We start from the raw sequence: 15,509 nt of genomic DNA on the forward strand, positions 1-15,509 counted from the left end.
AATGCACCTGATCTGATTTTCATTCTTTTAGGATTGAAAGCCTTTCTTAACATTGTTGTACTACAGATCTTGGGATCTTGGAAATGTTAACTTCTTTAAAGGTGTAGTGCAGTGATTTCAAAAAGGGGCTTATAGAACAAACGACAACATAAAAATACACAAAGGGGTTTTTGATGCAGTTTTGGTGAGCTACTGCTGCTTTTACATGACATACAAAACAGGACATCTTCCTTCACTCTCTACAGTTGACACTATTGTTTAAGTATCAGGAAATGATATGCTACACACCACTATACATATTTCTACATTCGCTCTACAACACTGGGTAAAGTGTCCAGTTGTAGCTGAGCAATTCTCTTGTCATTGAAAAGGTCTAGGCTGCAACTGGATTCACAGCCACTAGAGGGCGATGGTGCCACTTCCTGGTGCTGGCTCTCCTCCTGTCCTGGCTCATCAGACAGAAAACAGTGGAACGTCTGTGCTCGAGGGATAAATGTCATTGTCAGGCCAGTTCCTGTGGAAAAACATGGAGACTTCTTTTCACAACATTACACATCATCTGTTTCATTGACCATACATCAAAACAATATGACATATTTTCACGAGTAATACGCTCATGGCACAACCCTCTGATACACCTGTAGATGGTTATAAATGCAAAGTTCAACAATAGTAACAGATGTGATGCAAAATCAACTAAAATAACCAAATTTCACTGATTCATCTTCGTACTTCTAGCTTCTCAGACCTTACCCCCAACCATCATTAATTTCAATTATTTGGAGCAACTTGATCAGCAGTTCATATTAGTTACATACAATGAAAAAGAATAATAGGTAGCTGGGGGTGGAAAGTTGATGTGTGCAACTGTGAGCCCATTAATAATAGGATGCTGTTCGGAGATGTGCATGGTGTGGTAGGCTGAGCATAAAGTAGCCGGCAGGCTGCTGATCATGCAGTGAGCAAAGGGGAAATGGCCAGTGATCAATATTTCAGGAGGAGCAAAACCTAAAAATACTGTAATCAACAACCTATTTAGTACCTACACATACGGTGCCTCCTAATACAGATGGATAGGAGAAGTTGCTGTGTTGCTGTTAATATCTTTCATACATTTTAAATCAATTCACCTATAGCAGACTTTAAATGAAGTTTGATTAGCAATTAAAATTTATTCTGTTTTCCTCCAGGGTCATACTGGCAAAATTGACAAAGAGATGATTTTCTCTTCTGCTGTTGATGCTATTAGCAAATATGATGTGCAAATCATTCGTAATATACAGTGGTAAGCACACATAAACACGCTGCCTCTCCTGTGCGTGTAGGCAGCAGATCCATTTGTGGTGCCACTAAAAGGAACAGGGCTCAGACTGTGAGACGTACTGCCAATTCACCACAATGTGGAATATAAAACCTGATCTAGTCGGCCTGGCAATCAGTGTCAAGTGGCTGAATGAGTGTATGTCAGAAGCAGAGAGCGAGGACAGAACAGAACAGAACAGTTCTGCTTAAAATAAGAAAAGAACACAGAAAGAATTTTTTTCCTGTGTGACGTAATCGAACAGCTTACAGGAAGAAGCACAGAGGGGTTTGTGTGGGTGTGAGGATGAAACCAAAATGGTACCAGCCATAACAGGTGAGTCATAGACACATACATACACACCTCTGTCTGCCAGTCTTTCCTTTCCAGTCCATGAAATAAAGAAAAAATAGATTCGTCCCCAGCTAAAAGTTCTGAACGCAACTCAGCCCATGATGTAGAAAAATTATAAAAACTATAATTTTTATAATTATAAACTATAAATTAAAAAAAGAGGGAACACTTTCAATTTCCTTGTTGCACTTTATAGGCTGCAGAAATGTCTGGTCTGCAAAAAGGCATTTATTTTCACCTCTTTGCCAAGACAGTCCTCCTCCTCTACAAGGGCTAATTTGGGTTGGTGAAGCAGCTCTCCTCTTCTCCTCGATCATAAACAGTTCTGTTTGCTTTCTGATGCCAGACCCCTGATGTGAACTACACTTCTGGACAGGCCACACAAATGTAGACTCTTTTGCACAAAAACGTAATAATAAAAACACAGATGAAGTAGATGGCGGTCCCTCATTCGCTCCTATCCCTATGAGCAGCAGACAATGATTTGTCAGTGCCTTTTCATTACCAGGGAAGGTCATGTTATCCTATCTGGCCTGGGGTGGCAGCTGCTGGGCCACAGCAGACAGGCTCGGCAGGGAGGGCACTAACACACTGACAGATACAAGGGTGGACCCAGACACACACACAGGTAGGCTATTCATGCATGCATGTTGACACACACACACAAACCTGTCTACACCTTATTTCCTGACAGTACGATAACCCAGATGACATCCTATGTAGCAGCTGTAACCAGAGAAAGAGAAGGTGCCTGTAGCACAAACTGCAGATTATGCAAACCTGCTGAATGTAGCTTTGTGACTTTCATGCAGCCGGAGGAGTAACAATACACTGGTACAAATAAAAGATCAATGCACTGCAGCCTAGACTGGATTAGTTCATTTAAATTTAGATTCAAGTAACAGTTGAACTCGGTTTTGCCTGTCTGTAATACATTTTTCATGTGATTCAGTTTTCACATCTACATCTACTGTTTTCTGCGTCGCCCGCTGCAGATCACAAGTGTTATTATCCAGTTCTTCTATCATCCTGTCCCCACGGCTTTGATACTTGCTCCCGCTCTGTAAAATCTCCTCGTGTCACTCCCAGACGATCAAACTAAGACCAGAGCTCAGTTCCATTAGAATCGCTAATGCTACGGCACTAAATTGCAGAGCACAATGAAATGCAGAGTGAGAGAGATAGAAAGTGTGTATTATGAAACGGGAAAACATTAGACAAAAACATTAAAATGGGTCTAAGGAAAATACAAGCATTCTTGTCGCTTTTCCATTCTAATATTAGAGTTGGTAATTGAACCACTTCGGACAGGTGTGGCTTTTTAAACCTGAAAACTTGAAAGTGCACTTACTTTTACCCTAACCCTAACCCTAACCCTAAAATGCAGGAGTGCATAACATTAGGACAGCAGGTGGAAGGTCTCTGAAAATAGCTGTGTTGTAGTGTAGTTTCTGAATATTAAAACCTCTTAGGTTTAATTAAAAAGATCATTTCTTTGGGGGCTGAATTATGTTTCATATACAGTAACATGATGACAATCAAGGAAGGTTGTTTTTTTTTTAAAACCATATCCCGTTTCTTTTAAGCCAAACGCATTTGACAGTCATTACTTTCAATTATGGCAAACAAGGCTTCTGGGATGTATTTTTGAGACATTTCCAACTACATAAAAAGCAGATGTGAAATATATTAAAATAAAGGAATTACAATACTTCATGTGCCAGGTCCCACATTAACTGAGGCAAAGCAATAAACAATTAGGTGAATAAACCTCAACGGGAGAGGAAATCATGTTGCTTAATCATTCCTCTGCTCCTACAGGGTATTTGAAAGCAACCCGAGCATGACTCAGCAAATTGAGTGTGCTGATTGGATATTCATCATCATCCACGCAGTGATACAGCCAAAGAGCAAACAAAATCATCGTGGTCCAAATTCCTGATTTTTATTTTACCTCCATTTGCACCCAAATCATTATTCCACAAGTATGTCATTATTAAGAGTCAAATGGAGAAGTGCTGGTACTGCATACTGGTGATATAACCGGTGGCGTTTAACAAGACCAACCAAAGTACCTTTCGAAAGTCTGCTAGAAGACATCCATGCAGCACTACAAACAGAGTGGTTATAGGTAGAGCAACCATCATCCACCTCCTCTACATGGATGACATCAAGCTGTATCCCAGGATTAAACAAGACATCAACTCACTGATCCACACCACCAGGATTTACAGCAATGACACTGTAATGTCATGATGGTAACAAGAAGAGGGAAGTTAGTCAGAACTGAGGTGATAGTACTATCAGAAGGCAACATTGGATGTTGAAGACAGCTACAAGTACCTTGGACAGGCAAGAGTAGAGCAAGTCCTGAGAACTCAGCTGAATGGGAAGAACAAGGTTCAGGCTGTCAACACCTGCACCCTGCTGGTATAATAACCTGGCCAAAGGAGGAAGTAGAGTCCACTGACATCAAGACAAGGACGCTTCTAACAATGCACGGAGGGCTTCACTCCAAATCCAGCATCCTGAGACTGTACACTAAGTGGAGGGAAGGAGGCTGGGGACTAGTGTGTGTCAGAGCCACTATTGAGAATGAAACAGCTAAGATCCATGAGTGCATCAGGAAGATGGACCCAAGTGATGGTGTGCTTAGTGAATACCTCAGGCAGCAGAAACCCCAAGGGATGGGAAAAGAAGACCAAGAACCATCATGGAAGGACAAACCCCTGCACGGTATGTACCACCAGCCGATAGAAGAAGTGGCTGATATTAAAAAATCCCACTCGTGGCTGGACAAAGCTGGACTGAAAAACAGCACAGTGGCACTAATCATGGCAGCACAGGAACAAGCCCCAAGTACAAGGTCAATGGAGACTGTGGTCTACCACATGAGGAAGGACCCCAGGTGCAGGCTGTGCAAAGAGGCTCCTGAGACAATCCAGCACATAACAGCAGGTTGTAAGATGCTAGCAGGCAGGACATACATGGAACGGCATAACCAAGTGGCCGACATATTGTACAGGAACATCTGTGCCGAGTGGGGACTGGAAGTCCCACGATCAAAGTGGGAAACCTCCCTGAAGGTGGTTGAGAACAAGCAGGCTAAGATCCTGTTGGACCTCCAGGTACAGACTGATGAACTGGTGATGGCTAACCAACCGGACATGGTAGTGATGGACAAACAGAACAAGGCTGTATATACTGCTTTCACAGCCCAAACATCCTGTGTCACAACAGGACTTAAACTCCTGTCACTAACCGGAATCACCTTGTGGTCCTCCTTTCACTGCATCCTCAAACACACTGATGCATTCAATTTATTCATGGCAAAGGAGAGGAGATAATGGTAACGCTGGATGTGTATGAGCACAAGAAGGTGGAGGGTTGTCCCATATTGGAGAGACACGCTGAGAAAGTGTGGGAGCGGTACTGGAAATGCCAGGGTGATGGATGAGAGAGAAGCTCCGCTGCTCACTAGAGTTTGGAAAGGAAGCGTTTAAAAGGAGAGTTTACAGAGAGTGGGCCTATAAATAATGACCCTGCGATGGAAGCTCCTCTCTCAACTTACAGAAGTAAAAACAAGATGGTGTTTGCAATGTAAGACCTTTTGCTTTTAATCTTATCAGGCTACAGTTAAATCATGATGAAAAAAATCCACCCTTGGTTTTCAAAAGAGAATTATTATGTCAGCGACTTTCATCTTCTCCTGGCTTTGTGTTTCGCTCCGTCACTTAAAGCAAAAAATGATCTTAATCCTTAAATAAGTCTATTGATGTAATCTCATCAGCTCACTAATCATCTCTCTGTCTCTGGTCTACATTTAGACATTAGCACACAGACAAACACACACACATTTTCTTGCATGTATGTGTTTGTGTACACAGGACGTATAATGTGCTGAGTGTGCAAGTTATTAATGTATGAGGGATGATATTTTAATTTTAAGACTTTTGCAGGCCAAATATAAATTAAAAAAATGAATTGCCATGATGATAAGATGAGGCGAACTTCTAAACTTATAAATATAATCTAAATATTTACATGGTAAAGAAGAAATCAAATATTAAATTGAAAATGTAAATTTAGTCATTTGTATCAAAAGAAAAGTTCAAGTATTGTGTAGCTGGAGGCAGATTCAACAAAACCAGTCCAAGTCTCAATGTATCAATGATTAAAATTCTGGTTAGATTCTGGCGGATATTGCAGCCTGGCTCTAGTATCAAAAGCTATAATTTCATATTGTGTATCTGAAGCCAGGAAAAGGTCAATGACACACACACATTCAACAAATCAAAGGTTCATTGGTGACATACCCAAGTAATGAAATGGAGTTTCTGCAATAAAATGAAATAAAATACATAAAAAATAAAAAAAAACCACATAAGACAAAAAGACCAAGATATAAAATTGTAGAGTAATACTCTTATAGTAAGGAAATTCAGAGGAAAATGTTCACCACCCTGATGGACTACAGCTTTTTCTTTGTCTCTCTTGTGGATTTGTGGCTAACAACCTCAGTGATGTTGATCTAATGTTTTTCATATGCTAATTAGTAAGTTCATGGCTCTACCTTGGTAACTGCAGAGATCTCCCACGCTGTTCTGACGTGTGATGTGCTGCCAGTAGGCGCTGCGTGGCAGGGAGATGGACTTGGTTAGCGTCTCGCTGGAGTGGATCTGAAACAGAGAAAGTTTGTGGTAACTTTCTGTCACTCTCAGCGTGTATAGTACATATTAAGCTGATTAAATAGCATTTTCCTACTATGAATAGTTGTTTGGTGAGTGAGTTGAGGTTTAATTTGGGATCACGATGTTGTTATGCCACTGGATGATGTTAATATAACAGTCTATGACTTGCTTTAAGCCATAAAATGACTTGAAATATATGAATTAGATCAGAATTTTACATACAAAAAACATGCATTGATTTGGTTGTAGACATGCAATTTTATTTATTTGTGCTAATGCAAACAGTCACTTTTGTTTAGATGCCCATATGATCTATAGAGCTGAAGGTAAATACTATGTTTGGAAATGTTCCCAAATGGTGCGGTCCAAGAGCATGGCCATATGGTCAAGGCTCATCAAACACTAGGCAGGCCTTCATAAATAAAGAATACAGATGATTGTGTAGAGGGAGGGGAGGAAGGAAGGAGGGGGAAAGGAAGGAGGGGATGGATGGTTGGATGCTGGAAGAAGCGAGGAGAGGCCAAGACCATGGGGTGTCAGAAGGCACCTAATCCAAGACAGCACTTTTTTGGAGAACCAGGCAAAGGATTATCTATTCCTGTGTAAAACACATCAACACACCTATTGATTTCTAAAACAAATTCTGCAAACTGCCTAAATGAAATGCTGAATAAATTAAACACTGAAATACTAGAGAAACTATGCATGTTCATGTGCACATGTGCATGTATGTAGCCTTTAAATAGAAACAGTCTTTGTAGAAGCACTTCCTGCTCTGTTTCTTCTGGTATCAGATATTTTAGCAACTATACGAAAGTGATGCAGACTACCTATACATTCATTATTCCTGGAACAATGGCCTGTGGACATTTGCACTCATTATTATTTGTTGTAATGTTGGCAGTATGAAAAATTTATCTTTTGGCCACATTTTGTGCCACTGTATCAAAAAAAAAAAAAAAAAAGAAACATTTACCTGTGAGCTCTTCTCCACTTCCTCCATCATCCTTTCATGCTGCTGAGCAATAGCCAGCGTGGCTGAGTGGACCCGCTGGTAGATCATCTCCCCCTCCCGTGTCTGGAACGTGAACAAACCTTCTCCTGTGTCGCACATCCTGCACCAGGAACACACACAGAGACAGGAGTACACACACTTTGATCATGCTCACTCTGATTTACAAGCATGTATTGTTGCAGTTACAGAGACACACATTGATATAATGGTTCATATGTCAAACACACACACATACACACACTTGAGTCAAAACCATATACAAAGATACAAATTCAGAGAGGCACCTGTCACACCATTGCCTGAAGGGCTCTGTGGTGAATGTTGATATCCAGGGATGTTTTGCAAATCCAAAGTTGCTTTGCTAAAGTTTTTATGACACTTTTAAAGTTTTTCTCCAACCACCTCCAACATTTCAATCACAGAGACGCACACACACAAGACAACTCTTACGCCCCTCTCTCAGGGGATAGGAGCACAACATAAAAGCCAAAAGGGTGTTCCTGCCCTGGTCCCCAAACCACAATCTGAATTCCACAATACAGATAAAATGAAATTATTTATTACTGTCAACAGGGATGTTTGTAACAATAAACTGAAGAAATTACACTCAGGGTGAACCAGGCCAAACAACAAACCAAATAATCCATTTCCTCAACAAAAGTGCTGACTAATCCCAAGGTGAAACAAATAAAAATACATTTACTAAACCTTACTCCCTAATGTGAAGAAAAAAAGAGGAAATTGCACAAAAAGGAAATGGCAGTTCACCCCTACAACTTCAGTGTTTATTTGCTAGAGCCAAAATTGGCTATTTACAACATGCACAACAAAGACGCTTGGCCCAATGCTTTAAATGCTAACACAGAATAATACTCTATACAAGGTTTTGCAGGCTGGGACCCAGGCCATTTTAAGGGACAGGATGTTGTTGTTGTCCAATCAGCTGCAGACGCTTCCACAGGAATCCAGCCAATCAAAAGGAGTCACCTGTGTCCTCATTCACAGATCCTCACCTCAACAGAGCACTCACACAGTCACAGCAAACACAGTCACAGCAAACAGGGGAAAACTAACACATGTTAAGCAGAGTACGACCAGGGCCGTAACAACAACACAAGCACAAATCTGAAAACACACACACACCTTCCGGACTCGAAAGTAAACCAGGTGGAGTCCCGGCCATATCTGCGCAGGGAGCTGAGAGGCCACATGATGAGTTTGAGGCGAGCGTTGTGAATGTCCCACAGGTAGATGTTTTCATGGGTGATCTGCATGGTACACTCCCCATAGATGTCGAGGTTAGGGGTGGGCATTAGGTACACGTTGAAACGTTCTGGAAAAATCCACACTGAACTTAATAAGATGCAATCTCAGCGTAGCCATAGTGAAGAATACTGCTAAACTAAGCACAGACAGTGTTAAAGGCTGGTTGGGTTAAATGACATTTAAACTGAATTTAATGTGTGCTAAAAAAAAAAAAAAAATCAGACATCAGACATTTAAAGAGCTGGTATTGTAGACCATTTGACCCACTTTTTTTGTATTTCAACCATATATGTGACATTTCGATTTCTTTAAATCCATCTTTACAAACCTCTTCTCTCTGTATCCCCTCTGTGCTGTCTCAGTAGTTATTAACATAAAATGTTTATTATTCATGAACACTTACTCTGATTGGCTCTTGCTCACCACCCGGCCAATCTGAATACAGACTAATGAATAATGCAAGTACTGAGATTTCAGTTTGATATTTTCAGAATTGTGTTTAAGTTTCTGAACAATGTTGGAGCAATGTTTTCAAATGTAACAGAAAGTAGCTAGCTTAGCTTTAGCGCAACTACTTTCATTTAAGCTGAGTAATAAAAAGTGTGTACAACTTTTTTTCTTTGAAAACTACATGAAATGTAGTCAGATTTATCATGTTTTCGTGCCAATGACTGAAATTCTTTAATATTACCAGTCTGTTCAATCAAATGAATAGTATATAGAATTTAGTTTTGCACAGTTAAAAGAAAAATGTTGAATCTGTACATGCCCACATGAATAAATATATAAAAATGTTGTTTGCACTACTAAAAGAAATTCTTAGATTATACATTTATCATGTGTATGTTAAAATAGACCTAGTTTTCTTCTATATATGAAAGAAAATCCCAACCACATACTGTAACTCAAAAAACCCTCACACACACACACACACACACACACACACACACACACACACATATCCATTGCTCCATCAAGTTGACAACCCAAGCTTATACTCTGCAAATACCCTAATCCATCTCTAAGTTAATGGGTTTGTTTGTATGTTTGGTTCTGTTTTCCATAATACCAGCTCTTTAAGAGTTAGGGAAATATGCTTTTTCTCTTTATTGCCAATAAGAGAAAATCAATACCACTCTTATATCTGTATGCTAATTATAAAGCCAGGAGCCAGTTAGCTTAGCACAAAGACTAGAAACAGAGGGAAACATCTACCCTGCCTCTGGCTCTATCAGCACCTGCCTGCCAACATGTATAAGCCTCATGGGTTAATATGTCTAAGTTAATATGCTAAGATATCCTGTACTCACACATACAAATTCAAAAGGTTGAGCCAGTGACAGCTCCCATTAATTGTGAATGAGACCTGGCTCTGTAGCCCTATGCCATGTTGCAGAGCTTGATGAATTCAAAAGGCACCCAGATACACTGCAGGTGAGAGTTGAGGAATGGTCAAATACCCTCTAATGTAGTGCAGTGACAGCCAGGGGAGAGTCCAGTTATCCACTACTATATGTGCAGTGTGTAAAGGAATAGGGCAAATAAGTTCTTATTGTTGTCTCCCATTTCTCTATGACATGTCACTGGGAGATACAAAATAAGATCACTGTATGGAAACAAATCACTGACATATGTAGGCATGTGGAGTACAGTGTACAAGCAGACAGAGCACAGTATGTAAATTACATGCTCAACACACCTCCTAGACTACAGATTCACTAAAGCTCTGACACAGCAGCTACTCTGTATCCGTATGTATGATTTTTCCATCCTCTAGCACCTAAAGTGTCTCCTGGCAGTAACATGAGAGTGGTATAGGTCTTCCCATCTAGACAAGACAAAGCACAGATCACTCTTCCTTAAAGATTTCTTTGTGTTTTCATGCAAAACAAAAACAAATGAATTGGAATCAGATCAGCATTTTGAAAAGTCAGGTAGTTTATATGTAGTTTTCCATCTTGTAGCATACTAGCAAAACTGACTTACTTGTTGTACTTACCCATGAGGCAATTTTACTTTGTGTTTTCTATCCAAAACCGGTAAAACTCCCCTTAACAACTTTTAAATAGTACATTTCCTGAAATCATCTACATTGAGTCTAACTAGCCATCCAGTAAGTTGGACTGGAATCAAGCTGCCAAATCTGCTTGTTCCCATTAAACTAATGCTCTGAGGCAGACAGACAGAGCAAGAGAGACAGAGAGGGGGAGAGTTCTCCATAATCTAAATTAGTTCTCACTAATTACACTTAATGATTCAAAATAAGCTATGTGTCTGCAGTGGATAGAAAATGACAATGTCATCTTGTGGCGTATTTTTAGGGACAGTGAAAAGGAACTGTGATCTAATTATCGGCCCCGGCTGTGTGGGCAGGGCTACTAATTGAAACATACAGGCCCAAGTCTCTCGTTTCAGTCACTCATACAGGCAGCACAGACTCTGTGTCCATAACATCTTTCTGAAACTTTTCTATGTGCACCAAAATGCTTCAGCCACAATAAAAGGTAAAGGAATTGTGTTACTACAGTTCAACTGGTTCACTGCAGCACAGTCAAAAACGTGTGTATTTATAGCTTAAATAAATGAGGCCAAGCTATGTTGAAGAATACAGTTTCACTTTATGGCTGCACTGAAATGAAATGAAATGAAATGACAGTAGATTCTTTTCAATTACACTTTCTTTTACAACTTTAAACTGCTCTTCTTTGCCTGTTGCTTTTTCGATTTCCTCCGTAAGAGTACAAATTATACAGAGAATGAGTTTCATTGTAATGGTAGAGCTCTGTTGTCTCTTCTCTTTTCCATTTCCATTTCCTGTGAGTGGAATATGTGGCGAAGCACATTTATTTCACATGGCTTTAGGACCTATAATCTCATCCATCTCTGTGACAAGCTTCATTATGAGGGTAGCCAGTGATGCACAGCACTTCTCATTAGGCTTGGAACAGAGCCCCGACCACAGCCTGTGACCTGTGCTCTAACAGTCACACACATACACACAGGTTTCCTTCAACACACACACACACACACAGAAATACAAACATACTTCTGAAGTTCAGCTAACATGTGCTAACTAAAAACTATTACAGGGATCAGATATTGACAGAAATGGCCCTCATTAGCCAGGTCTAATTGGACAGGGGCTCATCAGCTCACCTAACAGTCAGAGAGCCCTGTTGCATCAACACATATGGGCCTGGACTAGAATTGTTATATGCTTGGTTTTGGGTTGAGTGAGTGGGATTGACCCTTAATGGCTGTCTGTGTTAGCAGGGACCAGTTGGCACTCACCGCTCTGTTCCTGCTGGACCCCTGCTGCTAACAGGTCTGGCTCTCCCAGGCTGATGTCATTGAGACGGCTGCCCAGGCACTCCATGCACAGTAGCTTACACCATTCCTCTGCATCCAGCTCTGCACACAGCCACACATTGGGACAGTGTTAAGGTACCTTCAAACACACACACACACACACACACACACACAGAGCATACACATGCACAAAATTATTCATTGTAAAACTGCATTTTTAATTGGAAACAAAGTTGAGACAAATGATTTCATGAATCAAATCTGGAAGTCTGTGTGGCAGTCTGTCTATGAATAGCAATTTTCCTTTGTGTTAAGTCAGAAAAAAATCTGTTTACAATGAAGAAGATTTCCAATTGTCTTATGTAAGCTTTTGGTGAGAATTACTGAGGTATGAAATGAGATAAACACTGGAGCTGTTTATCTTTGTGAAGTTCCTTAACACAGGGCCCTGTGGAATTGTGGGACACAACTATAGCCAGTGATGTGTAATGAAACACATGTAGAGGTGTGGAAATACCTCAATGTTTCTGTGTCTATCAAACAGAAGTCAACACATACTTGTGTAATATATGGTAAGGTAGTTCTCAAAAAAAAGTTGTTTGTTTACTAATGATGCACGTGCATGTTAGTCTGTATCTGTGCATTAAAAAATGAAATTCTGCACAAAATTGTGTTTTTGTAAACTCTTGTTATTACAGCTACAGAATGAAATCAGGTAAGTGATGCACATAAATGATTTACTTGATTTTGTTTAGTGTAATATTTTCTTCTTCTGCCATCTTGGCACCAGGAAGTTCATTGAACACACTTTGTCTGTGTAATCGTATCTTCTACTTGATGCAGAAGGATACCCATCATGTATTCTCTTACTTCATATTTATAATTCATATGGAACACTGTAAAAAAATGTCATTTTGTTCTGAACCAAATACAATGTACATTAATAATGATTTTAAAATTGCATTTGTTCTGATTGTTTGTTCTATCTGATGTGTGATGTACAGTAAGTGTTCCCTTAATGTTCCCTTAATGTTTTACATATGATTTGATTCCTGCAATAGTTTACAACACACATGTTTGTGTACAACAAATTTACTGTTAAATAGACCAATATGTACGTATGTTTGTCTTAACCCATAACGGTGTGTGTGGAGTGCTATTCTCACTTTGTTTACTTCAAACTGGCATAGTGACACAACCAGTTTATCAGATCAACTCTAGGGTCCAATGGGACAGATATACACAACCTTGCAGGGTGATGAAAAGGTCTGCTCCTGCCTGAAGCACTTCATTCACACACCACAGACAGCACAAATACAAACATGCACACACTCATAGGCAGCTCTGTACTTTAGCTCCCTACTCATGCCTCCCCAGATTCAGCTTTTCCCATTCACAGCCAATATGGCCTTCAAGTGCCTCTAAACTCCCACATTTTAAGGCCACTGAGTGGAAAATTGACTAAACAAACACTTCATCACCACAGAGGCAGCCTCACTAGTCTATGTGCCATACATGAAGAAATATAGTACCAGGGTAGACTCCCTGTGTGTGGAGGTGTTGATGGAATAGGATGGGGAAGTGTATTAGCAAAGAATGTGTGTAAAATGTAAGAAATAAAATGGGATGAGGCTAAAGTGAGAAAATGACTAAGAATCAGATTAGGAGACAGGCAGCAGACTGTGGTTATACAATCAGATATTGTGTGAGTATACAGTTGTATTTATAGTTTCTTGGGGCTGATTAAGCCGTGAAATTTAAGGAACCAACATGCTCGGCAATATCCCTGTCTCATTTCTGTCTAATGTGTGTACATATCAACACTTCAAAATTATTAATCTTTTTGGATAAAAGCCCTCAAATTATTTTGAGAATTAGTTTCCAGCTGCCAAGTTCAGTTTTTAGATCCAGACTCCCACTGACACTAGATGGAACTAGAAAGGCGTTTTGCCAAATTAGTAATCAATGTTGGTAAGCTCTCCTGTAACCTAACCAAGCTGGACCTTGTAATATCAGCTCTGGAATATAATTACAATTTTTGACACTAATTAAACTAAATGTTTTCCTCTTATGAACTTACATCACACTGAAAATTTGATTTAGAAAATTCAAATATAGAAAACCATTGACATTAAGTATTTCTTCAGTATTGTGGTGATATAAGTGTGAATCTCCAATGAAAAGGACTGCCAGGTGAGAGTGTACATGTGAGGGGGGTTCAGGAAGTGAAGGACTATGGGAGGTCAATGGACACAGGGTGACAGAGGCATCCATATGGTGGTTTGGGGGTTGGTTATGGAAATGAGCCAAGAGAGCGGAAGAAAGACTGAGTGATCATGGATAACAGTAAGAGAGTTCCACCTTATCTTGCCTCTCTAAAACCATTATCCGAACTGTAACAGCCAAACAAGTCCCAACCAACTATAGGCTGAGTATGTGCCTCTTTGGCTTCCTGTCCACGTTTAGAAACAATCTCTGTTGTTACAGTCCATAATTGGGTTGCAACACATTGCAAATTATATTCAATATCATTTTTCATACCTGCACCATGAAAATCTATATTTCAGAACAGATCATCCCAGTTCAATATAGGAGCAAATGAGCATTACTTGGCTAAACTCCAGTTCTTGGCTGCCTCTTTGACCTCATCTTTCTGCCTCTCAGTTCTGATTTCTCACTCCTCTTCTTGCCAAACTTTTCACAAAATACCCACCCAATCCTAATCCACACCTGCTGGCATATATGCATATCTTTGTAAGCAAACATAATATAACATTCTGAGTCAAATGTTTCCTCATTTCCCTGCTCTACTGTACTTGAAAAAGGCACTTACCTGATTCACAGGCAAAAGTCTTAGATGTGTCATCACAGAAGATGATTGCAACTGCATGCTTTTTTGTTTCCCGTGGCATCCGGGTAATGTTCTTGATATTATAGAGCTCAGTGATCTAAGCAGGAAGGAGAGAATGGCAGCAGCATGTTACCTTGAATGAACATGACCGGCAGCAGCAAGGCATAATTGGCATCTTGCAGTGCTTTACAAAAAGTGCAATAATAGATAGAGGCTTAGCCTAATAAGGACAACAAAGTAAAATGGAAATGTGTATGATTTTACAGGATAAACAAATCATTAGAGTTATTTCACTGATAAAAAAAGTAGTGTGCAACAGGTGAGTAATCATTCACCATGTTTGTTTTTTGCAGTCTGGTGCCTGCTGTAGTGTGTAGTGTGTAATGTGTAGTGTTTAGGAATAAATGTGCTCAGATGCTGATATTTGTGCATCCACTCAAGTGCCTCTCCTTGAAACTGCTTTTCCAGTCAATAGGGAGAAGTGCAATCAAAAGAATCCAAATCACTTTACCAGGAGATTGATCATGAATGAAAAAAGAGAAGATTACATTTAATTGAATATCACCCGCATTTACAGGCCATTTTGTTCAACAGTCTTCTCTATGTTCACTCTGCCTGGTAGATAAGGCCCATTACATTATTGTAGTCCATTGTGTACTAACTGTGGGCCCTTTGCCAGACAGTTGGGAATGAATTAGCTGGGCTCACTGCCCATAAAGTAAA

The 15,509-nt window shown here is 40.0% G+C and overlaps 1 protein-coding gene across 1 annotated transcript in view; it reads right to left on the reverse strand.

Annotated features, from left to right (window-relative positions):
• Positions 1-15,509, reverse strand: part of dok6 (docking protein 6) — a 39,440-nt gene continuing 23,931 nt past the window's right edge. Inside the window, exons 3-8 of the mRNA XM_026292341.1 lie at positions 14,769-14,883; positions 11,918-12,037; positions 8,504-8,693; positions 7,322-7,460; positions 6,228-6,333; positions 1-514 (exon numbers count right to left, since the gene is read on the reverse strand). Coding sequence (XP_026148126.1) covers positions 303-514; positions 6,228-6,333; positions 7,322-7,460; positions 8,504-8,693; positions 11,918-12,037; positions 14,769-14,883 — 882 coding nt within the window. The 3' untranslated portion in view covers positions 1-302. The remainder of the gene's footprint in view (positions 515-6,227; positions 6,334-7,321; positions 7,461-8,503; positions 8,694-11,917; positions 12,038-14,768; positions 14,884-15,509) is intronic.

Source organism: Mastacembelus armatus, chromosome 20 (genome assembly GCF_900324485.2).
Source record: "Mastacembelus armatus chromosome 20, fMasArm1.2, whole genome shotgun sequence".
NCBI classification, from domain to species: Eukaryota; Metazoa; Chordata; class Actinopteri; order Synbranchiformes; family Mastacembelidae; genus Mastacembelus; species Mastacembelus armatus.